Consider the following 23,589-nt stretch of genomic DNA (forward strand, 5'->3'; position numbering starts at 1 on the left):
GCGGGCAACCCTTGATCGCCAGGTTGTGAGGTCGGGCCCCACCTTGGGCACAGAGACTAACTTAAAAAGAAGAAAAGAATGAGGGCCTTGGATCCCCTTGTCCGCCCTTGGGAGAGGCAAGAGGAGAACCTTCATCCGTCCAGCCACAGGGCTGGGCCCCGGAGGTGGAGGTGGGGCCCAGAAAACTGGAGGAGCCTTGCACATGTGGCAGCCCCTCGCGCGGATGTTCATGAGCTCTTACTCTGTGCCAGGCTCCGGATCATAAAGGCCGTTTCGGCCTGTCCCCAGCCCTTGAAACACTCAGGCTAGGGGCGCCTGGGTGGCTCAGTTGTTAAGCGTCTGCCTTTGGCTCAGGTCATGGTCCCAGGATCCTGGGATCGAGCCTCGCGTCGGGCTCCCTGCTCAGCCGGGAGTCGGCTTCTCCCTCTCCAGCTGCTGCTCCCCCTGCTCAGGCTTTCGCTCTCAGCCTCCCAAATGAATAAATTTTTGAAAATCTTGGAGAAAAAAAAAAAGAACACTCAGGCTAGGTGAGACAAGTTTAACGTTCATATGCAAGAGTGGGGAGGGAGGGAGAGGCTGGGCAGGGTCTGGGAGAAAGCACCCTCGGACTGAACCTGAACGTGGAGGGAAGAGAAGACCGCGCAGGTGAAGGGCGGAGCGCAGGTTCCCCCCTGGGCCCCTAGAAGGCGCCGCATCGGAAGACTTTCAAGGCCCCTCTGGCCTCGGGCGTGCTGAACTCTATGATCTTGGGCCTCCGGGCCCGGAGCTGTGCGCTGGTTTCTGCTGCCCCCTGCTGGAGACTTTTGGTCCGCCACCCGCAAACTTGTCTCGTGTCCTTCCTGGCGCCAGGTAAGCTGCACCTGCCAGTGTGCTCTCCCCACCCACACCTCCCCGAAGCACCACACTAAGCACTTGCTGGTCTTCCTCAGAGAGGAGCCTCTCAGGTAGAAGCTATGCGCAAGACATGTTGTTGATAAAGGACTCGAAACCAGAATACATAACAGATTCATCACTGTTGAACCCCACGATCCCACTCCAAAGAAGCTACTAGGACAGGGGCGCCTGGCCGGCTCAGAGTGTGCGACTCCCCATCGCGGGGTCATGGGTTCGAGCCCCACGTTGCGGGTAGAGCTTACTTTAAAAAAAGCTACCAGGATGAACGAAAACACGTTCACACAAGACTTGTACGCAAACGTTCAGAGTACCTTTACTCACAGTAGCTCAAAACTGGAAACCAAACAGCAGGTCCCACCCAGTGGCGCGTAAAGATAAGGGAAATTGTGGAATATCCATACAGTGGGATGCCACTCAGTGACAAGGAGCAATGAGCTACCCAAAACCCTTACGGTGAGTGAAAGAAGCCAGACATAAGTAAGTATGGCGTGAGTCCATTTATACGAAATTGTAGAACAAACAATTCTACAGTAACAGATCAGAGATTTCACAGAGCTGGGGGTGGGCATGGGGCATTATTTGCAAAGGGATACGAGGGAAATTTTGGGGGACAGAAAGAATTTAAAAAGATTTATTTATTTAATTGGGGGGGCGGTAGAGGGAGAGAGAATCTGGAGTCGACTCAAGACCACGACCTGAGCCGAAATCAAGAGTCAGATGCCTAATCAACTGAGCCACCCAGGGACCTGGCAGGCATAGAAAAATTTTTTAAAAATTATGTTGACTGGGGTGCCCAGCTGGCTCAGTCCGTGGAGCATGCAACGCTTGATCTCGGGGTGGTGAATTTGAGCCCCACTTTGCGGGTAGAGCTTACTTTTAAAAAGCTATTTTGATTGAAGTGGGGGTTATACAGGATAACACATTTGTCAAAACTCATCAAACTAAGACATCAAACCAAGTGAATAAGCCAGACACAAAAAGACAAATATTGTATGATTCCACTTATGCCACTTACCAGGAGTAGTCGAATCCATAGACACAGAAAGTAGAATAGAGATGACCGGGGGGCTGGGGGAAGGGGAGGAGTGGGGGAGTTGGCGTTTAATGGGGACAGAGTTCGAGTTTGGGGTGATGAAAACGTTATGGAGATGGATGGCCGTTGCACAATATGGATGCATTTATGTCACCGAACTGTCCACTTTAAAATGGTTAAAATGGTAAATTTTGCCATAATTTTTAAAAATCTTAAAAAGTGTCATCGAACAGTACATTTTTAAGTGGATACATTTTTTATTGTTTGTCAGTCATGCCTCAGTAAAGTTGATTTAAAAAATCTCCAAGTAAGAGTGTTCCTGCCTTGCTCTTTCTGACTATTGTAGCTTTTTTTTGTGGCAGGCGGTGCAACCCGGGGCGGGAGCACAGACCACGGTTGGAATCCTGCGTAGCCACTTAGTAGCATCCTAACCGCGCGGGACAGCCGTCTCATTCTGTAAATGAAACCGATCTCGAGTTAAGGATTCCTGCCTTCGGCTCAGGTCATGATCCCGGGGTCCTGGGATCGTAGCCCCGCATCAGGCTCCCCGCTCCACGGGAAGCCTGCTTCTCCCTCTCCCACTCCCCCTGCTTGTGTTCCCTCTCTCGCTGTGTCTCTCTCTGTCAAATAAATAAACAAACAAACAAATAAATAAATAATCTTAAAAAAAAAAAGGATTCAATGACGTAGTCCACCTGAAGGGCTGGCGAGGATGAAAGCAAATGGTACTCGTCACAAAAATGGTCTGCGTCCGCTCAGAGACCGTGCGGTCCCAGGCCCTAAGAAGAGTGGGGCGCGGGTGCGCGCTGTGGCCGCCAGGTGGCGCCCGGCAGCAGGCGGGCTCCGGGCAGGGGCGGAGGCTGGGCCCAGGGTCGCCGCGGGTCCGGGGCTCCTCGGGCCGGAGCGGAGGAGGGGACACTGGGCCGCGGCCCGCCTCGGGTCCCGCGGTCGCCGGACCGCCCAGGGAAGGTGCCCGCTGCAGACGGGCTCTTTGGCCCTCGGCACAACCCCATTTTGCAGACTGGTAGGCTGAGGCGCGGGAGGCGGAGCAACCCGGGGCCCTGCTGCTGCTGGGGAACCAAGAGGGTCCCGGCTCCGGGGACCCCCCTTCCCCGCCCTCTCCGCTCCAGGGCAGGCTGCCACCCCAACACCGCTCCCTCCGGCTCCCAGAGCCCCCAACCGTCCCTAGCCCCCCTCCCCCCGCGACCGCAGCCCCCGGCTTCCCCAATCACCCTTCCCCGGAGCCCCCAGGCCCCCAGCGTCCCCTTCCCCCGGTATCTCCCTCCCCGGGTGCCCATGGCCCCCCTCCCCGGCTCCCCCGGCTCCCCCGGCTCCCGCGTCCTCCCCGGCGCCCCCTCCACACTTCCTGCCCCCGGGGGCCCGGGGGCCCGCCCCCTTCCTGCCCCGCCCCGCCCCGCGGGCCGCGCGCCCCGCCTCCCCGCCGTCCCACCGCCCCGCCGGCCCCTCCAGGCCGCCGGGCGGTCCCCACCCCAGGCCTGCGACAGCCCGGGTCCGAGGCAGGTGAGTGACTGCGCGCCCCCTCTGCCCCGGGGAGGGGCTGCGGACAGCGAGTTCTCCTGCGTGAGGGTGGGGGCAGCGGAGGAGCCGAGGGCACTGGGGTGGCCCTCTCCTGGGGACAGCACGAAAGTGGCATGCAAATGAGGCCTCTTCCCGAGCCCCCCGGAGCGACTTGTGGCGGCGGGGTGGGGGGTGGGGCGGAGGGAGGGCGGCTGGAGAGCCGGGTACCAGGCCTTCTACGAGGCTGAGGGGAGCCTTGAGAGCGCCCACACTGGAATCACGGCCGCTTGAGTTCGAATCTCCACTCTGCCCCTTCTTGGCCGTAGGTCTTCTGTGCCTCAGTCGCTCTTTCTAAGTGGGGACTCATGGAGCATAGTGCCTGACCACGGGGTTATTGGAGGCTCAGATGAACAAAAACTTGTCTCCTCTTAGCACAGCGCCTGCGCAGGGCTATTTATTGTTACTGCTGCCCGGCGCTAAGACCTGACCTGACCCGGCAGGAGCGTTAGGGATGGGGCCCAGGTGTGCAGCTCCCTGGCGCCCCTGGCTTTGCCAGTTTTGAGCACGAGAAGTTGGCCACAGGTCTCTTGCGTCTGGATCGGCAGAAAGCCTTGGGCTGGGCAGATCATTTGCGGTGGCAAGGCTGGGGTGGGGGTGGCCGGCCCCAGAAGCAGGGGCCCTCATAAGGGCACCGCTCAGCCCCGCCCATCTCTTGCCTCAGTGCTGGATCCTCGATCTCCTGTCCTGACCTTGCATGAGCGGCCTCTCCCGGGGCTGGGCTGTGACCCCAGTCCCCAGGGATGGGAACAGCTTGTGGTGGCCTGAGGTTCCCAGGCTCTGCCAGACGTCTGCTCCAGGCAGGACTGGGCAAGCGGTCAGCTCTCAGCTGGGCCTGGGCAGAGGGATGGTGCGGCCAGGGGGCTCTTCCCTGAACCCCAGCCCACCCCAGTCCACGCTCTAGTGCCTGTGTGCGTCGCCTGTGAGCCAGCGTGCGGGCAGCTCTCTGTCCCCGTTCCCCTGCTGCTCCTCTCCTACACCTGCAGCCCACCCCCCATCTACCCAGCCTCCTTGCCACTGCGGGTGGGGATACCTTCCCTGCGCCTGGGAGCTGAGTGGGAGGCCAGGCTCACCTCTCTGGCCTCCTCTCCTCACTGGGAGGTGAAACCCAGGACTGGCATCTTTCTTCACTCCCCTACCCCATTCCCTATCAGACTTTCCCAGAAGAGGAAACTGGCTCTCCAGGCAGACAGAGGTCACTGCACTGCTGTCTGCCCCCACCCCCCCAAGCTGCTGGGGAGGGTGCTGGAGTCAGGCAGGGCCGCCGCCGCTGTGCTTCCCAGCGTCTCCTTAGCGTGGCCTGGGAAACATTGAGAAAGAGCCTCCCCGGACGCAGGATGGCGCGGCCATTCTCGCCCCGAAGTCCTAGCCCCGCCGGGCTAGCTCGGGAGGGTGTCGGCACCATGCCTGGCACATAATCGGGCCCGGAGAGGCTAGCAGGAGGAGGGGGAGGCCAGGAAGGAGAGAGAAAGACAAAGATGGAGACATAAAGAGAAATAAGAGAACAGAGACGTGACACTGCAAACAAGAGCCGGAGGGAAGAAAGGGCGGACCTCGGGGAAACAGAGCGGCGACCTGGGGAAAGAACAGAAAGGGGTGGAGACAGAGGAGAGTGGGGAGTCCCAAGCCCAGAGGGAAGACCGGGGCTGGGGTGGGTGGGGGAGGATGTAAAGGGTTAGCACAGGCTTCGGGGTCCCTATCCCTGCTCTGCCCTCGCCTGGCTGTGTGACCTGGGGCAAATTATTTACCTTCTCTGGGATATTTCTTTATAAAATGGGAAGCATGATAGCACCTACTTCTCAGGACTGCCGAGGGAATGAGCAGAAATCATCTGGCACACATTTAACGAGGGCTGGCGGTATAGCTCTCCCACGCGAGCCAAGACAGAGGTCTCTAGAGGGAACCAGCATGTGGGGGGCTCTGGGACATGGGGCCTCCTGGGTCCCCTCCCCTCTCTCTGCCTCCCACCCAGGGCCCAGTCCCTCTGATTTCCGGGGAAGCGTGTGGGTGGCCAGGGAGGGGGCGGTGTCCCAGGCCTGAGGCTCAGGGATAAGGGTTCAGGCGGTGAAAGCACACCGCCTCCTCCCCAGGTGACTCAGAGCCTTGCAGGACTGTGCACTCATCCGTTAGGATCTCGGAGGCCGCCAGAGGAACGCCTGCTGGAGGTCAGGAGGGCAGTCTGGGGCCGCTTTTCACTCCACAAGGGTGGAGGCTCTCTATGAACTCCAGTTTCCGGCGTCTTGCCAATCCTGGGTTTGAGGGCCCAGTGCCGCTGCCTGAGGGGCCGGGGGTGGGGGGGGGGAAGCCGCGTCCTGGGGGCCGGGCATCCCTGCGTGCCCTGCTGGCCGGGGCTGGGGACAGTAGCGAGGAAGGTGAGGAAGGCAGAAAAGCGCCCTGAGCCCACTGAGCTCCGTTCCAGTGGGGAAGACTAACCTTGATAAAGACATAATGGCCATGGCGCAGGGGCACCCAGCCCGCTCATGGCCTCGGAGAGGAACGGACGGAGGGTGCCCAGCCTGCTGGGGAAGCCAGAGCACAAACCTGCAGTCCCAACACTGGCCCCAGCCCAGGCCAGCAGACCCCAAGGCTTCCAGGGGCTGTGGACTCCTGGCTTGGCCTGGGTCGGCCCCACATGCCCCCCGAGGAGGGACACGGGTGCTGACCCTTTGGCTGGGGTCTGGGGAAGTGTTGGAGCCGGCCCCGGGGGAGAATAGCCCAGGGCCCCTCTGGGCCACGGGGGCCTGCAGGCCGGCCTGGCTCCTGGTGCCCTTTCCTGCGGTGGTGGTGTGGGGAGCCACAGGGGGCGTCAGACAGCAGCGGTGGCCAGAGAGGCGTGGCCCTTTCTGGGGGCATCTGGGGGTAGGCAGGGAGCAGGGGGCCAGAAGGGGAGTCCCTTCCGGCCTGTGTCGTCTGGGGGTTTCTCTCCACCCAGTGCTTTGTTCTTTGAAGCCGATTCTAATCCCGCTGCTGCTGCTGACCACCAGTTGGCCCTGAGCAAGTCGTTTTCCCGAGGCCTCCGTGGCCCTCCTGGGACTGAGGACAGCAGACGGCGGCACCTGTAGGCCGTGGCCGTGGCAGGGCTGGGCCTGGCGTTGGCGCCAGCCTCCAGGAGGCACGCGATAGACGTTCGGTGAATCAGAATCCCCGCAGTTTCCCTGTTTCCTGATGAGTAAACAGGTCGGGATGAGGACCCTCTAGCTTCTGTTTCCTGAGCCACAGAGAACACAAGGCCGGCCCCTCACCCCTGCCCTCTTCCCGCCCAGCCTCTGGCCGGCACACAGGCTTCCTGTCCCTCCATCCGGCAGACAAGCCTGGAGTGCCTGGCAGCCTGGCTGAATGTAGGCGGGGCTCTGGGCTTGTGTGTGCAAGCGTGGACACGTGTATACTGAGTGGCACGGGGGCCGGGATGCATCCCTGTGTGGGGAGGCGGCAGACTGGGGTCTCAGTGCTGAGTGGGGAGGACTAAGTGATCCTGTCTCCATGGCCAAGATGGGCTTGGAAAGGGCACAGGGAAACAGACACAGACAAGGGAGGTAGACCCGGGGCCAGGCTCCGTGGCTAAGCTAAGACACATGGCTTGGTGAGCTTCTGCTGCACACTGAGGGTGCATGCCCTTGTGCAGTGAACACACTGCACAACCGTGCTGTGCCTGGCAGCCATGATAGAGGAAAGGAAGAAGAGGGGTGCCTGGGTGGCTCAGTCGGTTGAGTGTCGACTCTCGATTTCAGCTAGGTCGTGATCTCAGGGGCCATGAGATCGAGCCCCGTGTCGGACTCCACGCCCAGCATGGAGTCTTTTGGAGATTCTCTCCCTCTGCTCCTCGCCCTGCTCTCTCTGAAAATAGACAAATAAATCTTAATAAAAAAAAGGGGGGGGGCGCCTGGGTGGCTCCGTCGGTTGAGCGTCTGCCTTTGGCTCGGGTCATGATCCCAGGGTCCTGGGATCGAGTCCTGTGTCGGGCTCCTTGCTCGGCGGAGAGCCTGCTTCTCCCTCTCCCTCTGCCTGCCTGCCGCTCCCCCTGCTTGTGCTCTCTCTCTCTCTATCTCCCTCTCTCTGTGTCAAATAAATAAAATCTTAAAAAAAAAAAAGGAAAGGAAGGAGAGAGTCAGAAAGACACAGACCAAGAAACTGATGGAGGAAGACAAAAAAGGCAGAAAGCAGAGAGGTTTTTTTTAAGGGCTTTATTTATTCTTATTTATTTGAGAGAGAGAAGAGGGGCAGAAGAGGGAGAAAGCATCCGAGGCTGACTGTGCTGAGCGTGAGCCTAACATGGGGCTCAAGCTCACACCCGCGAGATCGTGACCTGAGCCCAGTTGGATGCTCCACCGACTGAGTGCCCCAGTTGCCAGAAAGCAGAGAGTTTTTGATGAGGAACAAAACAAAAACAAAGAGAAGAGGCCAAGAGCCTAGCACCTGGGGGATTCTGTCTCTGCGCCCGCACTCTGCCGAGTGGCTTCTGGTCTGAGGCTCTGCTCCAGGGTGGTTACCGGCCCTAGCAGTTCAACCCCCACTGTACCCTGCGGGCTGTGGGGGCCACTCTCCCATTTTACAGAGGGGCAATCGAGGCTTACAGGGCACAGGTGACATGCCTGAGGTCACACAGCTTGTAAGTACTAGGACCTCTGGACTCTGCGACAGGAGGGGGACACAGAGAGATGGGAGGAGGGGCTGGGGGCGCCAGGGGTTGGTGTTCACGTTGGGGGCTGGGGGCAGCAGAAGCCAGGCGTCCTGTCTCAGCAACCCACTTTGGCTTGAAGATGTACCTGGCGGGCAGCCCATCGTTCTGAGGGATCAGGTTTTGTGGGGGGGCTGGCCCCCTCCCACCCCCATTTCCCTTCTCTGTGTCAGCAGCTAAGGCCCCATTCCCGGATCATCCTGGGGGTTCTTCAGAAAAAAACAAGAAACAGCTTTTCTTGGAATTAATACCCAAAGGGTATGACAGTGCCAAGGGCAGTGGGGATGGGGATGGGGTGCGGGAGGTGGGGAGATGCAAATGTGAATTGAGCACGTTGGGGATCTCGCAGCACTTCGTCTGTATTAACTCCTGTATCGATGTGCGGGACAGCTCTGCGGCTAGCACCCCCTTTTACAGAGGGGGGTACTGAGAACTGTGATTCGTTGCCCAGCTCAGAGGCTGTCCTCCACTGTCCCCACTCCCAGAGAAGAGCTGGGGAGGGGAGGCGGCGGGGAAGGCCCTCCTGCTCTCTGCCTCCTACCAAAATGATGATCACCTCCTGTCCACCAGGAGCTCTGCCCCCTCCCAAAGACCCAGACTCCTTTCCCTCCTGCTAAGGGGGCTGGGGCAGCGGAAGAACAGGGGCTCCCCACGGGAGGGAATCAGGCTGAGCGGAAGAAGGGCTGGGGCCGGCTGCGTGTGGGCCTGGAGGCCCCCGGGGCAGGGCTGGGGGAGGCCGTGCTCCACTCGGGCCTGGCGACTCGGGCCCTGGCCAGGGGCCCAGCTGCCTTGCATCTCGAGGTGGAGGAGAGAAGCTCCACTCATTCTTGACCGCAAACATATCCCCGTTCCCACGCCTCTGGTGTGTTCTGTGGCGGCCCCCCCCTTCTTCTGTCCGCCCCCTCCCGACTCCCCCTCTGCATAACTGAGACTGTTACAGAGAGATGCAAAGCCCCTGGGATTCCCCGCCTGGGCTGCACTGATGGGAACCACCGGGAGCCTGTGCCAGCAGTCTGGGTTTGGATCCCAGCGGGCTGTGTGGCCCGGGGCAGGGTGCTTACTCCTGCCGGTGCCCTCACCTGTCAAACAGTGCTGCCTCCCGTGGGGGCCCGAGGGCAGCCTGACGTGAGACCCGGGACACGGCGCAGCTCCCCACCTTTCTCCACACAGTAAAGGATGCCTGGGCCACCCGAGCGTTCTTGGGAGGGAAGGTGTCAGGCAGGAGCCTACGGTGAGGGGGGTTGGGGGGGCGCCCTCTGGGAGTGCGGGTTGGGAGCCAGAGCTGCTGATTTAAAACCCCGGGGGGGGGGCGGAGTGTAGGCACGTGGGCCCGGTGCTGATGGGCCTGGGGGTGTTGGGGAGGGACAGGACCAGGGCCTCAGTTTCCCCAGCCCGTAGGGGACAAAGTCTCAGATGGAGACAAGCTGGGGGCCAGGCTGGGGCTCTGGGCTCCTGGTCTGGCCTGGGGTCCCCCTCCTCAGGGGCTGAGGTCGGCCAGGCCAAACACTGCCCCCCCCCGCCGGGATCCTCATGGCACCTCTGCACCTCTCCCCTCCCTGCGGACCCCCCACTGGTCTGACCACCCGCACTTCCAGCCCTCCTCCTGACCCACTGGGCCCCCTGTGTACTCTGGGAGCCCGAGGCCCTTTGGGAAAGGAGAATCTCCCCACCCCTCCAGCCCCTGATCCCCCGTTATCAAGGTCAACCCTGGGATGAGGGGTTGGAGCCCTCCTCACGCTCCCCTGCCCACCTCCTGAAGCCCCCAGGTGAACCATTTCCTCTAGACTTCGGTTTGGGGGGCAGTGGCTGGTGGGAGGGGCTGATGTGAAGGCCCCTGGCCCTGCCTCAGGTCCTTCCTGCTGTGGGGTGTGTGCCCCCCCCGCCACAGCCTCACGCTCTGGGGACACGGGTCCAGGAGAGGGGGGCGCTGGGTGGCGATCTGGATCTGGATCCCTTCAGACCGAGCCCCAGTCTGAGGACAGCTGGGGGCCAGGCAGAGGGCAGTGTGAAGACAGGGTGGAGGCGGGAGGTGTGTGAAGGCTCAGGATCCTGCCGGGGCGCAGCCAGGGGAGGCCCCGCGGGGACAAGGTCAGCTGGGAGCCCACAGGGTGGGCCCTGGAGACAGGCCTGGACCTGGGAAGGTGGCAAGAGGAGCCAAGTCTGTTTGGGAGGCGGGTGGGGGATGCAGAGTTTGTGGTGGGGGGTTGCCCCGGGGACAGACACTCATGACTGAGGCCTGGCTCTCTGAGGACGGGCTGAGTCTCCCCCCCACCCCTTCAGACGGGGCGCTGGCCCTGCCCCCTGCATCCCACCGTCTGAGTTCAGGGTTGGGGAGCAGGGAGCCCAGGACCCCGCTCCCTGCTGCCCTCCCCCACACATGCACACAGCAGCCAGGCTCGATTTCCTGTTTTCAGGCTCCATATCCTGAGCGCTGGGATCCCCCAGGACACTGCCAGGCCCCCCAGGCCCTACCCCTGGCTCCTCCGAGTTTCTCAGGCCACAGGGTGCCTGGTGAGTGCCCCGAGGACTGAGGGTAGGGGAGGAGCACCAAGGAGGCCAGTGGTGGACGTGTGCCCTGGGGGAGCTGTGACAGGGCCACGGGGCGTCCCGCAGCGGGGCAGCCCCTGGACCAGCCGCTGGGAGGTGGCGGAGACAGCGGGCGGCATCCCTGGGGCTGCAGCAGAGGGTGACATGGGGTCAAGTCAGGGCGCATCTCTCTCCCTCGACTTGGAGGGCTGACAGCGGCTGGGGGGCCCTGGGAGTGTGTGGGTGGGGGGCGTGGGGTGGGGCCAGGCAGCAGGCATTCCAGAGATACTGGGGGGGGGGGAAAGGGGCCAGCAACCGTGACCTTTCTCTCTTCTCGGGGAAAATTATAAGCAGATGTGGGCGCCGCAGGGAGACAGGGAGCCAGGAGGCAGGGCAAGTTTTAGGAGCACGGATCCGACTGCAGGGGTGGGTACTCAGGAGCTCAGCCCCTCCTGAGCCCCGCTGAGGTCCTGACCGGCTCCCCACCCGCCGGGGCGAGGCCAGGGTGGAGGAGGAGGCTGAGAGGAGCTGCCTTCCAGATGGCTGAGGGGGTGGCCAGAGGGAGCTGGGGACCGCTTACAACTGAGGCCGGCCTAGGGGCCGTAGCCCTGGGACTTGGGGGCAGTGGTGCGCTGCTGGTGGGGTGGGGATGGGGTTGTCCCTGGTTTGTGGTGTTTGGCGGTGTCCCTGGTGTCAATAATCCCCCCGAGCGAGCGTGATTTCAGGCTCCTAATGTGTCCTCTCTGGCCGGGCACCGTTGGCTCCTGGAAGGCCCTGGAGACGCACCAGATACCAGTGGTTAGGAGGGGCCTCCTTCAAGGTCACCCGGACCGGCCCTACTCCTAGCCATTTAGCCGCCGGCCCCCAGCTGCATCAGAGGGGTTTTGGCCTCCGCCTGCATGCATGCAGCGACAGGAAGCTCCCCTTCGAGTGGCAGATTCCATGACAGGCTGCTGTGCCTGGGAATTCTTCCTCCAGCTGAGCCCTGGTGGGCCTCCCGCATGACTTCCCCACTGGCTCCAGCTTCCCACCTCCACACCAGCGTCCCGGTGCCCTGGGCAGGGGCTGGCCGGGGGGCTCAGAGATCCAGGGCAGGAGCCCCGCCTCTAGAGGCCCTGGGCCCTGTGTGAGTGAGAGGTGCTGGGAGGGGTGGGGGTGTCATGGCCCGCGTACAAGGTCGAACAGGGATGAGGGCAAGAGAATGAAACATAAAAGTATGGGAACAGGAGGGTTGCCCACGGGGATGCCGCGAGCAACAACTTTATTCTTACTTACACACTTTATATAAGTTCAGGTTATATAACAATAGGACATAAACAAGTTCCACAGGTTCCTCCCTGCCCTCTCCTGGCTCCGTCCCGAGTTTTTGGTTCAAGGCCAGGTTCCTCAAGCGCATAGTTTCTTCCCATGCCTTCAAAGGGCCCGGTGCGCTATTTTTCAGGGCTTATCAATAACACTGTGGTTTTCTTAGCCTAAATACAACTCGGGCTAGCCAGTACCACATGTTTTTGTATGGGGGCAGTCAGGTGGCCATGGTTCAAAGGGATCAGGGAGCCTTTGCTCTACCTGATTAACCCCTTTGTTGCTCATGGCTCCCGACATGGGGGCAGTCTGCAGAGAAGGAGAGGTGTCACTTCGGGGAGCCTTTAAGACGTGAGGACTCAGGAGAAGAACGGAGGGCGGACGGCCAGGCAGAGGGAACAGCCACCTGGTCGGGGATGCGACCTTGGGAAGCAGAGCCCTCCCATGGCAGCAGCCTGGTGCACACCCCCTTCTGGTCCCTGCAGATACTCGGTGGCCCGGCACCTGCCCCAGCGCCTGGCCTCGCAATGCTACCCCCTCTGTGCTCCCTCCTTCTGGCCCTGGGCCTGGGCCTGGCTGGAGCCCTCAACCCCAACGACCCCAACACCTGCAGCTTCTGGGAAAGGTGAGGGGCCCTTGCTGCTTCCGCAGCTCCCCTACTGTCTATGGGGTCTCCTCTCCTTCTCCTTCCCCGCCTCCCTGCCTCTCCCCAGCCCCCCCACCCCTCCTGATTCTGTCCCTGCTCTCTCCCCTGCACGGGCTGCCTCTGACTCTGTCCTTCCCTCATCCCCATCCCTGGTCCCTGTGGGAAGCTGGCTGCAGGACAGAGTGCAGGGTGGGAGCCATTCACTATGGAGCAAGCCGGGGGTTGGGGGGGGCTGGCCCCAGGGGAGCAAAGGGTTGGGGAACGAGGCCCAGGTCGGGGTCTGGCCAGAAATGCTTCGCCCGTCTCCATCAGCTGGGCTCAGAAATCAGTTCTAGCTCAATCTCCCTGGTGGGGAGGAGGAGGAGGGAGAAATGGAAGGCTCTGGTCCAACAGGGCGAGGAGGGGGCAATGATGGGGGGTGTCCCAGGAATATTCCAACTCTGGGAGGACCCCTCCAGATGGAGGGGGCCAGGATAGGGGTTCCTCCTAGGCTTGGGGGAGCAAACCCCCATGTTGGGGCAGCATCCCCCAGCATGGCCAAGCCCTCATACCTCTGCTTCCGGAGTGCCCTGTGGCAGCCAGGCCTCCCCCCCACACTGAGCCCTGGCCCCAACCCTGTCCTGCAGCTTCACCATCACCACCAAGGAGTCCCACTCCCGCCCCTTCAGCCTGCTCCCCTCGGAGCCCTGCGACCGGCCCTGGGAGAGCCCCCACAGCTGCCCCCAGCCCACGTGAGTGCCCACCCATCCCCCTGCCGTGCGCTGAGTGCTGCCTCAACGGGCCCTGGGCCTCCACACCCTCATTCTCTTCTTGGAAACTTTGGAGTGCCGAGGAAGCACTCAAGGGGTGGTGGTGGGGGGCTTGTGTGGGCGTGTGTGCACCCGTGGAATATCGTGTGTGTGTGTGTGTGTGTGTGTGTGTGTGTGTGTGTGTGTGTGGTTGGGGGGCAGTGAGGGAATGCTCTTTTTGTGCCCCCCACCCCTGCCTGGAGTGGTGAGCCATGCCCGATTCCCCAGTGCCACGTGGTGGTGCCACACGGCGGTGGGGGTGGCCGGCCTCAGCAGGGGGCACTGAGGGCCACCTTCGGGGTCCCCTAGGGTCGTCTATAGGCCGGTGTACCGCCAGGTGGTGAGGACAGAGCACCGGAAGCGTCTGCGGTGCTGTGTGGGCTTCTACGAGAGCCGGGGCACCTGTGTCCGTGAGTCCGGGTGGGGCCAGGGAGGGGGAGAGGGAGGGCCCAGCCCCCGCTTCTCTGCCCCCTCCGGGCTTGTCCTCCCCCCCCCCAGCAGCTGCCACTAGCCACCTCTGTCCTGGCTGACCCCATGTTTCTCCCTCCGCTTCTCTCCCTGTGTTTGAGCATCTCTGTCTCTGTCTGTCTCGGGGCTGCCTTCGTGTCTCTGTGTCACTATGAGTCTCTGTCTCTTCCCGTCCCTGTCTCTCTGTTGCTGTCTGTCTTTGACTTGTCACTGCCCAGGCTCTCCTGCCCGGCCCCCGCACGCCCCGAAACCCCCGACTGGAGCCTTCTCTGCCTCTCTCCCCCTTCCTTCATCCCCTAGAGACTCCCACCCAGCCTGACCCACTCCCCGCCGGCCCGCCGGCTCTCCGCACAGAGCCAAGTCTGGTCCTGCCCGAGGAGCCCCTCTCTGTTTTCCCAATTTGGTGCTTGGAGAATGTCACACCGAGGGGCTGGGGAGCCTGGAACTCTGAGCCTTTGTCAAGTTCTGGCCTGAGTTGCTGGCCCTGTCTTCTGTGGCCACTTCTTTGAGGCAGAAGTGCTGCTCCGGGAGGGCCAGGCCTCCAGGGTCCAGCTTCGGAGAAGGAAAGGCGGGTAGGGGCAGGGGAAGCACCTCTCGCTCCCTCCATCTCTGCCCCAGCTCTCTGCGCCCAGGAGTGTATCCACGGCCACTGTGTGGCTCCCGATCGGTGCCAGTGCGCGCAGGGCTGGCGGGGCGGCGACTGCTCCAGTGGTGAGTGCGGGGCGGCTACAGGGGCATGGGACTGGGGCTGCACCCTCCTGACCATGCACGGGTGTTTAGTCCCCTAGGACAGGTGCCCCAAGAGCCCCACAGCAGCCAGCTGCCTTTTCTGAGGTGTGGCACGGGGCATGGGTGTGGGGCGCGGGCTGGGACACAGAGCCGGGGACTGAATGGACATTAGGGAGGCGGAGACCCCCGGTGACCCCCTTCTTCCCTCCTCATCCCACAGCTTGTGCCCCAGGCATGTGGGGGCCTCAGTGTGACAAGCCCTGCCACTGCGGGAACAACAGCTCCTGTGACCCCAAGAGTGGAGCTTGCTTCTGCCCCTCCGGCCTGCAGCCCCCACGCTGCCTCCAGCCCTGCCCCTCCGGCCGGTACGGTCCTGCCTGTCAGCTACCCTGCCAGTGCCACGGAGCGCCCTGTGACCCCCGGACCGGAGCCTGCTTCTGCCCCCCAGAGAGAACGGGACCCAGGTGCATAACGGGGTCGCAGACACGGGGCCACGTGGACACGTGGGGATATGAGGGGACTCGGACTTGGTCCCAAATGGGACAGAATGGAGAGGCTGAGGTCTTTGTCCCACAGCTCTCCCACTGGCGAGCTGAGAACCTTGAGCCAATCGAGTCTTCATGAGCTGTGCCCTGTCTGTAAGAAGGCAACCGTATTGTCCACCTGGAAGGCTCACTGTGCAGATGAGCCTGCATGTGTGTGAGCGGGGGTCGCGAAGTGGGGCTGACACGGTCCCAGAGAAGCCGGTCGTAAGGAGGTGCGGGGCCAGGCGGGGGGGTGGGGGGAGATGCACTAGGTGGAGATGCACGAAGCCTCACAGAGCAGCCCCAGAGGGGGGCCCTCTGGGGCAGAAAAACTGGCAGGCAGTTGCACCCCTGCCCCCCCCGCAACAGCAGGAGCAGAGCGGAAGGGGCACACCCCTCTCTGGGGTGCTGGCTGTCCCCACCGTTTCTGGGCCCGGAAACCTTTGCTTTCTGACTCCTCCCGCCCCCGACAGGGAAGGCGGGTGGCATCCGACCACTGGATGCCACACTGAGCCCTGAGGTCAGGATTTGCTCCTCAGGGAGCCAGGGGGCAGGGGGCCAGCCCTTGGAGGCAAAGGGGGGGTGGGTGCTGCTGGCACCCACCCTGACCTCGCCACTTTGCCCAGCAGCTGTGAGATGTCCTGTCTCCCCGGCCTCGTTGACTTCTGCCCCAGCACCTATCCTTGCCACAACGGGGGTGTCTACCAGGCCTCCCAGGGCTCCTGCAGCTGCCCACCTGGTTGGATGGTAGGAAGGGTGGGGCCTGAGCCGATGGGGTGCTTCTCTGAGGGATTGGGAGGAGGATGTGTGTGAAGGGGGTGGGCTCTGCGGACCTGCAGGGGTTCAAGGTATGGGGGTATCAAGGGGTCCTGTGCCCATGGGGAGGGGCTGTCCATCTTCCACCTCTCCAGGGCACCATCTGCTCCCTGCCCTGCCCAGAGGGCTTCCACGGACCCAACTGCTCCCAGGAGTGCCACTGTCACAATGGTGGCCTCTGTGACCGATTCACTGGCCAGTGTCGCTGCGCTCCGGGCTACACGGGGGATCGGTGAGTGGCTTTGGCGAGGGCGGGAGCGGCGAGGGGGTGGGCGCCGCCAGGCTCACTGGCCAGGCCTCCAGGTGCCGTGAGGAGTGCCCCGTGGGCCGCTTCGGCCAGGACTGTGCCGAGACGTGCGACTGCGCCCAGGGCGCGCTCTGCTTCCCGGCCAACGGCGCGTGTCTGTGCGAACACGGCTTCACCGGGGACCGCTGCACCGAGCGCCTCTGCCCCGACGGCCTCTACGGCCTCAGCTGCCAGGAGCCCTGCACCTGCGACCCGGAGCACAGCCTCAGGTGTGCCGCGGGAGCGCGCTCAAGGGTCGGACGCCAATGGGAGAGGACTTGGGTGCTGAAGCCGCGGACAGATGTCACAGAAGGGGGAGGGAGGGGCCTCGGGGGTGGGGGCGGGGGCGGGGGCGCGCTCGGAACGGTCCCCCGGTGCGGCGAAGCCCCGCGCCCGCCGCGCCGAGGGGCCCGGGAGCCCGGGGAGGCCGGAGAGCGCGCGCGGACCCCGTCAGACGGCGCCGCCCGCTCCCGCCGCAGCTGCCACCCGATGAGCGGGGAGTGCTCGTGCCTGCCGGGCTGGGCCGGCCTGCACTGCAACGAGAGCTGCCCGCAGGACACGCACGGGCCCGGCTGCCAGGAGCACTGCCTCTGTCTCCACGGCGGCGCGTGCCAGCCCGACAGCGGCCTGTGCCGGTGCGCGCCCGGCTACACGGTGAGGGGAGGTGCGGCGAGGACCCGGGGGGGGGCGAGGCGGAGGGGCCGGGCCGCCCCCTCACAGTCCCCCCGCCTTCAGGGCCCGCACTGCGCCAGCCTCTGCCCCCCCGACACCTATGGAGTCGACTGCAAGGCGCGCTGCTCCTGCGACCACGCCATAGCCTGCTCGCCGGTCGACGGCGCCTGCGTCTGCAAGGAGGGTAATGGGGCGGGGCCTCCGGGGAGGGGCGACTTGGGGGCGGGGCCACGGGGAGAAGGCGGGCCTAAGGGTGGGGGCGGGCCCCGGGCGGGGTGGAGGCTGCAGGGTGAGGGCGGAGCCCCCGGGGAGCAGCTGGACGGTGGGAAAGTAGCCAGGCTACTTCCTTCCTGGAAAATCCACTTTGCTTTTCTTCAGCCACAAAAATCCTACTTGTGCTTAAAGGCCCAGGTCAGAAGGCACGTCTCGGGCGAGCATCCCTCTCCCTCAGTCATCTAGAACCACGCACTGGCAGGGCCAGGAAGGGCTTCTGAGATCCACCCCGGTGGCCCGTTGGCAACCTTTAGACTGCGTTCTGACACGGATGTGTTGTATTTGGCTGGCTCTCGGTGATGTGTAACCCACCTCCGGTCTCCAGTCCCCACTCCTCCCTGTAGTCTTACACATGATCTGCACATTTAGTTACCTGGTTTGGGGTTTGCTCTAAGCGTTTGCGTTTGCTGCCAAGCGCCCCCCACCACCACCATTCTGCAGGAGAGGCAGGCCCCAGAAGGGAGCGGTGCACCAGCAGCCCCGGAGCGTGTTACCGGTGTACATGCTTGCCTCCTGCGTGGGCCACGAGCATCCGCACTCCCACCCCCAGGTCACGGCACAGAGCCTGGCACAGCTGATGCCGCGTGTGTGCTTGCTCGGGAGGGGGGCTGGATCCCCATGCCTCTCTGCGGGGCCCCTCTTCCAGGTTGGCAACGTGGTAACTGCTCCGTGCCCTGCTCCGCCGGAACCTGGGGCTTCGGTTGCAATGCTAGCTGCCAGTGTGCCCATGAGGCAGCCTGCAGCCCCCAAACTGGAGCCTGTACCTGCACCCCTGGGTGGCATGGGGCCCACTGCCAGCTCCCCTGCCCGGTAAGTGCTCAACAGCCTGTCTGCCCAGGGGAGGGCGGGTCACAACGACCCCCACAGCTGACTGGCCTGCCCTGCCTTCCACTCCCTCTCCAAGAAGGGGCAGTTTGGTGAAGGCTGTGCCAGCCGCTGTGAGTGTGACCACTCTGACGGCTGCGACCCTGTTCGTGGACACTGCCGGTGCCAGGCTGGCTGGACGGGTGAGCATCAAGTTGTCTCGGCCCCAGGCCCCCCACAGCTGGGATGGATCCCACAGGAAAAGTGTCCAGAAGAGCCCCTGTGGACGTTGGGGGGGTGCCGGCCAGGCTCACCCTACCCTTCCGTCCCACAGGGACCCGCTGCGACCTGCCCTGCCCCGCCGGCTTCTGGGGAGCCAACTGTAGTAAGAGCTGTACCTGCAAGAATGGGGGCACCTGCATCCCCGAGAACGGCAATTGCGTGTGCGCCCCCGGATTCCGAGGCCCCTCCTGCCAGAGATGTGAGGCTCCCTCTCCTTCCCCCCACTCGCCGGCAGGAGGGTACAGGGCAATGTCAGATGCCAGAAGCCCCCCGCTGCCCCTCTTGGTGTCTTCTGCGGTGGGAAGTAGGGAGGGAGGGAGCTAGTGGGGTCAAGGGCTGAGCGAGGGGTGCTCCCTGCCCCCAGTCACCACCGACCTCTTTCCCCCAGCCTGCCAGCCCGGCCGCTATGGCAAACGCTGTGTGCCCTGCAAGTGTGCCAACCACTCCTCCTGCCACCCCTCGGATGGGACCTGCTACTGTCTGGCCGGCTGGACAGGCCCCGATTGCTCCCTGCGTAGGTGGCGGCTTGGGTGCGAGAGCGCATGCGTGCTGAGAGCTGGGCTGAGGACCAGAGGCTTCCGTGCCGCTGCTCCCGGGTGTGAGAGCCTCCCGGCCCACTTTGATTCAGTAGTTTATATAAACAATACGGACACTATATAATGACCCAGGTGCTCGGGGTGCAGCTCGGTACTTGCAGAAGACAAGTCCCCTGACCCTTCTGCAGGGCGGCCTGGGAAGGGCATTTTTGTCCGGGCATGGCGGGGGGGGGGGGGGGGGCGCTAAGCTTGGTTTTGGACATGTTCTTTTTTTGCTTCTAAGGTTTTCAATTTATATTTATTTATATGTGGCTTCTTCCCCCCATAAATATATAAAGAACATCACGGAACAGATTAGTCCAAAAAACCAAGTACGGCAAGTGTTAGAAAGATGAAATAAGAAGCGGTGACCCAGAAGCTGGGTGTGGGCTCGGTGGCGGCGGTCGAGGGGCGTGATGGAGGGGAGCGTCCCCATAGAATTCGGTCCCGGCTACCGTTACAATTATTTGCTAATGTCAGGCACGCAGAAATTATACCTCAAATAGTGTGGGCGCTTACTTCTGTCTTAGGTTAAAGAGAAAAAAAGAATCCAGAGCTAAGCAGTGCAGGGTAGTAATGGTGCCCTTTGCTTGTCTGGCCCTGGGCGCCCCATCTTGATATGGCTATTAGATAACCAAGCGCAGGTTCAAGTGGGCAGCTGGGCATGTGATAAACATCTGTGAGTCATCTGTGGGCAGCTCTGGTTCAAAACCTTGGTGTCCCAGGGAGACCAAGGCTGAGCAGATTCAATGAGGCTGGGGGCTAAGCATTCGTCCAGCGGGGGCCGGCCCTGCCCCGCCAGACAGCCATTTGTCCCCTGCAGCATGCCCTCTAGGACACTGGGGAGCCAATTGTGCCCAGCCCTGCCAGTGCCACCATGGAGGCACCTGCCACCCCCAGGATGGGAGCTGTTTCTGCCCCCCAGGCTGGACTGGACACCTCTGCTTGGAAGGTAGCCACAGAAGGGGGACTCATGCCCCGCCCCCCAGCCCAAGGAGGAGACTGCAGCTTTGGGGCCCTCGCCCCACCTGCCTCCTTGCCTCCCTCCCAGGCTGCTCTCCCGGGACGTTCGGAGCCAACTGCTCCCAGCCATGCCAGTGCGGTCCTGGAGAGAGGTGCCACCCGGAGACTGGGGCCTGTGTGTGTTCCCCAGAGGACAACGGTGCACCCTGCAGGATTGGTGAGTTCTTCTCTAGGCCCCCGTTGTCCCCAGGGCACCAGGACCCAGACCCCTCATACTCCCGGCCTCCCTCCTGGGGCTTCTCCTGTGCATGCGCCCCACGCGTAGCAGCGGAGCCGGGACATGCCGAGTGGCCACCCTGTCCCCCTAGGAAACCAGGAGCCCTTCACCATGATGCCTACCTCTCCGGTGACCTATAACTCGCTGGGGGCAGTGATTGGCATCGCAGTGCTGGGGTCCCTGGTAGTGGCCCTGCTGGCGCTGTTTATTGGCTACCGCCATTGGCAAAAAGGCAAAGAACATCAACACCTGACGGTGGCCTACAGCGGCGGGCGCCTGGACAGCTCCGAGTACGTCATGCCAGGTGAGCCGGCCTGGGGGTGGGAGGGGGCAGGGCTCCTGTGTCCCCACTCCGGACCTGGAAGATGGGAAGTGGGGCGCTGGAGGGGAGAGGCGAGGTCAGAGAGGCTGGTTACTGACCTGCTGGGACAGAGCAGCTCTCCTGGGCCAGGGCCTCTGTCTGACCAGCCAGGTCACCACGTGCCTGTGTCTGTCCATGCAGATGTCCCCCCGAGTTACAGCCACTACTACTCCAACCCCAGCTACCACACCCTGTCACGGTGCTCCCCCAACCCCCCGCCCCCTAACAAGGTCAGTGCCGGCGGGCTGGGGGGCGCTGCAGAGGGGTGGGCACAGACTTGGTTCTCTGGGGGCTCCATCCTGACGAGCTCCTGTCCCACGCCCCCTCCCCTCGTTAGGTTCCAGGCAGTCAGCTGTTCCCTAGCCTCCAGGTCCCCGAGCGGCCAGGGGGTGTGCATGGCCTGGATAACCACAGCACCCTGCCTGCTGACTGGAAGCACCACCGGGAGCCCCCACCAGGGCCTCTGGACAGGGGTAGGAGCCTGGAGGCCGAGGCCTCTGGTGGGGGCGGCCGTGTGCAGCCCGGCATCCTGTTCCGTCTGAGCACGGGAGGCTCCAGTTCCAGAGGAGGTGGGAGCCTGACTGCTCACTGCCCCACTCTTCTCCCTCCTGCTCAGGTAGCGGCCGCCTGGACCGAAGCTACAGCCCCAGTTCCAGCAGCCACGGAGGCCCAGGCCCGTTCTCCAGCAAAGGCACGGGCAGAGCGGCGAGGGAGCGGGCTGAGCTGGGGGCTACGAGCCAGGGCCCCCACGGAGCCTGACTTCCTTCCTCTGTCCTTAGGGCCCATCTCTGAGGAGGGGCTGGGGGCCAGCCTGGCTTCCCTGAGCAGCGAAAACCCCTACGCCACCATCCGGGACCTGCCCAGCCTCCTAGGGAGCCCCCGGGAGAGCAGCTACGTGGAGATGAAAGGCCCTCCCTCAGGGTCCCCCCCCAGGCAGCCCGCTCAGCTCTGGGACAGCCGGAGGCGGCGCCACCCCCAGCCACAGAGAGACAGTGGCACCTATGAACAGCCCAGCCCTCTGACCTATGGTGAGCCCCCCTTCTCCGCTGGGGCAGGGCTAATGGTGGCCAGGACAGGGAGGGGGGAGGAAGGGTCAGAGGGAGAGAGAGCAGGGGTGGCATGGCGTGGCAGCAAGAGCATGGGCTCTGGGCTCAGACTTGGGCTCACACCAGGCACGATGTTTGGGAAATCACCTTGCCTCTCAGAGCCCGTGAGCTGTGTACCTACCGCACAGGGCTGAGGACTTGAAATGGTGGTCGCACAGCACCTGACTGGTGGAGTTGGTACCCAGAAAAGAGGGGAATAAGGTTGGTGGCAAGGTCAGGGTGGCCTCGGAGGAGGCCACTGGCAGCGGAGGAGGGACACACATCCGTCTGGCTGGGGGCAGGAGGGGCTGCGGTCGGGAGGAGGGGGGAGGAGCCACCTCCCAACCTGTCCCCTCTCTGTCCCCAGACCGAGCCTCTGTGGGCTCCCAGCCCCCACTGCCTCCGGGCCTGCCCCCTGGCCACTACGACTCACCCAAGAACAGCCACATCCCGGGACACTATGACTTGCCTCCAGTACGGCACCCCCCGTCACCCCCGCTCCGGCGCCAGGACCGCTGAGGGGTCAGGATGGCAGGCGGACACCAGCATACCCGTTCTTTGCTGCCCGAGGTTGGGGACAGAGCCTGCTGTACCCTGCCAGGCGCAGGGAGAGGACCGGCAGACCGTGAACATGAGCACGTTTACTAGAGGAAGTGAATGTGGAGGGGACAGGGCCTGGCTCCCGGCTTCCAGCGTGGGAGACCCCGGTCAGCAGGAAGCCCGCGTTCCCTTTCATCCATGTTCCAACCTGCTGCTCCCCAAGGCCCCAGGGCCCTTGTGCATAAACTGGTGGGATGAATGTGGCTAGAAAAGTCTGATTTCAGATTAATGTCAAAATTGTACATTGGGTTCCTTTTCTGTGCACTCCCAGGCTGTGTGTGTGTGTGTGTGTGTGTGTGTGTGTGTGTGTGTGTGTGTGTGTAGCTTCAGAGGGCTTTGAGGCACACCGCCTGTCCTGGGGCACTCACTGTGTAGTCGAGAGGCAGCCCAAACCAGTTAACTCTAGCAATAGCCTCACTGGCCTCCCTGCATCCACTTGGTACCTGCTCCAACCAACGGCTCAGAATACAAGGTGGTTAGCTGACCTCCGCCTGAAAGTCTTCATGGGCGCCCCATGGCTCTTGGGCCCGAGTCAAAACTGTCAGAGGCCTTAGGGGCTCTGCTGGCCTGGCCTATCTCTTCAGCCTCACCTGGAACTGTGTTCACTGTCACTCCGTTTCAGTCACCCTGGGCTCCAGGTCCTACCAGCCACACTTCTTCCTACCACAGGGACTTTGCACGTCCATCCTCTTCTCTTCCACTCACCTGTTCACTGCTGTTTGTCCTTCACATCCTCTCTTCAGGGAAGTGCCTCTCTTGCATTGCATGGATTACAGCTGTGTGCGTTCACTGGATACCTGGAGAAGGCCTTCAGGGTGCCAGCTCTCTCTGGAATGTGTTGTTTCTTTATGTGATCATTTGATTAATCTCTGCCTCCCCCACCAGACTATGGGTTCCCCCAAGGCAGTTACCATGTATTGTGCTCAACATTGGTTCCCCTTGGCACACAGTAGGCACTCAATAAACGTTCCCCAAAAGGCTGAATGGCTGAGTGAGCTGAAAGTACCAGGGATTAAGTGTTAGTAGGTGCTCAGGTGCGGGCGAACCGCCTGCGTAAAGTCCCGCTTCCGAGGAGCCGCCTGTCTACAGGGCAGCATCACAAAGGCTCAAAGACCCGCAGGTGCTGGGAGCCGCAGTCGGGGAGCACAACCCTGGGGAGGCTGCTGCGGCTGGGGCGGGACGTCAGGCGGGAGAGGGGCTACTCAAATGGGGGCCCGCCGGTGTGGAACCGACAGGGTCTACACCGCCCGAGGACATTGAATCCGGATCCACTACCACATCTCCCAGAGGCTAACTAGAGAATAGAAACCCAGTGCCACGCCTTTTCCATCAGGAGCCCTCTCCTTCCAGGACAGGAGGGAGAACCCCAGAAAGTGGATCTGCCTCCACCGACTCTCCCTGCCTAGATCCTTCCGACTGCGGCGATCCCTAACAT

General features: G+C 62.7%; 1 protein-coding gene across 4 annotated transcripts; it reads left to right on the forward strand.

Annotated features, from left to right (window-relative positions):
• Positions 1–3,345: 3,345 nt before the first annotated feature.
• PEAR1 (platelet endothelial aggregation receptor 1) lies at positions 3,346–23,135 on the forward strand. 4 transcript variants are annotated; one of them, XM_027613635.2, is made up of 24 exons: positions 3,346–3,448; positions 10,592–10,688; positions 12,491–12,630; positions 13,278–13,382; positions 13,749–13,849; positions 14,526–14,618; positions 14,857–15,100; positions 15,790–15,907; positions 16,072–16,208; positions 16,280–16,492; positions 16,742–16,916; positions 16,998–17,118; positions 17,854–18,017; positions 18,112–18,214; positions 18,346–18,492; positions 18,682–18,807; positions 19,692–19,820; positions 19,920–20,048; positions 20,200–20,412; positions 20,611–20,699; positions 20,807–20,942; positions 21,086–21,160; positions 21,249–21,497; positions 21,922–23,135. In XM_027613635.2, the coding sequence occupies exons 3-24, from the start codon at positions 12,533–12,535 to the stop codon at positions 22,071–22,073; spliced, it is 3,117 nt and encodes a 1,038-aa protein (XP_027469436.2). In that variant the 5' UTR covers positions 3,346–3,448; positions 10,592–10,688; positions 12,491–12,532; the 3' UTR covers positions 22,074–23,135. The 4 variants fall into 4 exon arrangements, with proteins under 4 accessions (XP_027469436.2, XP_027469435.2, XP_027469439.2 ...); XM_027613636.2 differs by lacking the exon at positions 10,592–10,688 and adding an exon at positions 5,593–5,667 and having other exon boundaries at positions 3,419–3,448; XM_027613634.2 differs by lacking the exon at positions 10,592–10,688 and having other exon boundaries at positions 3,365–3,448.
• Positions 23,136–23,589: the final 454 nt, after the last annotated feature.

Source organism: Zalophus californianus, chromosome 10, assembly GCF_009762305.2.
Source record: "Zalophus californianus isolate mZalCal1 chromosome 10, mZalCal1.pri.v2, whole genome shotgun sequence".
Taxonomy (NCBI): domain Eukaryota; kingdom Metazoa; phylum Chordata; class Mammalia; order Carnivora; family Otariidae; genus Zalophus; species Zalophus californianus.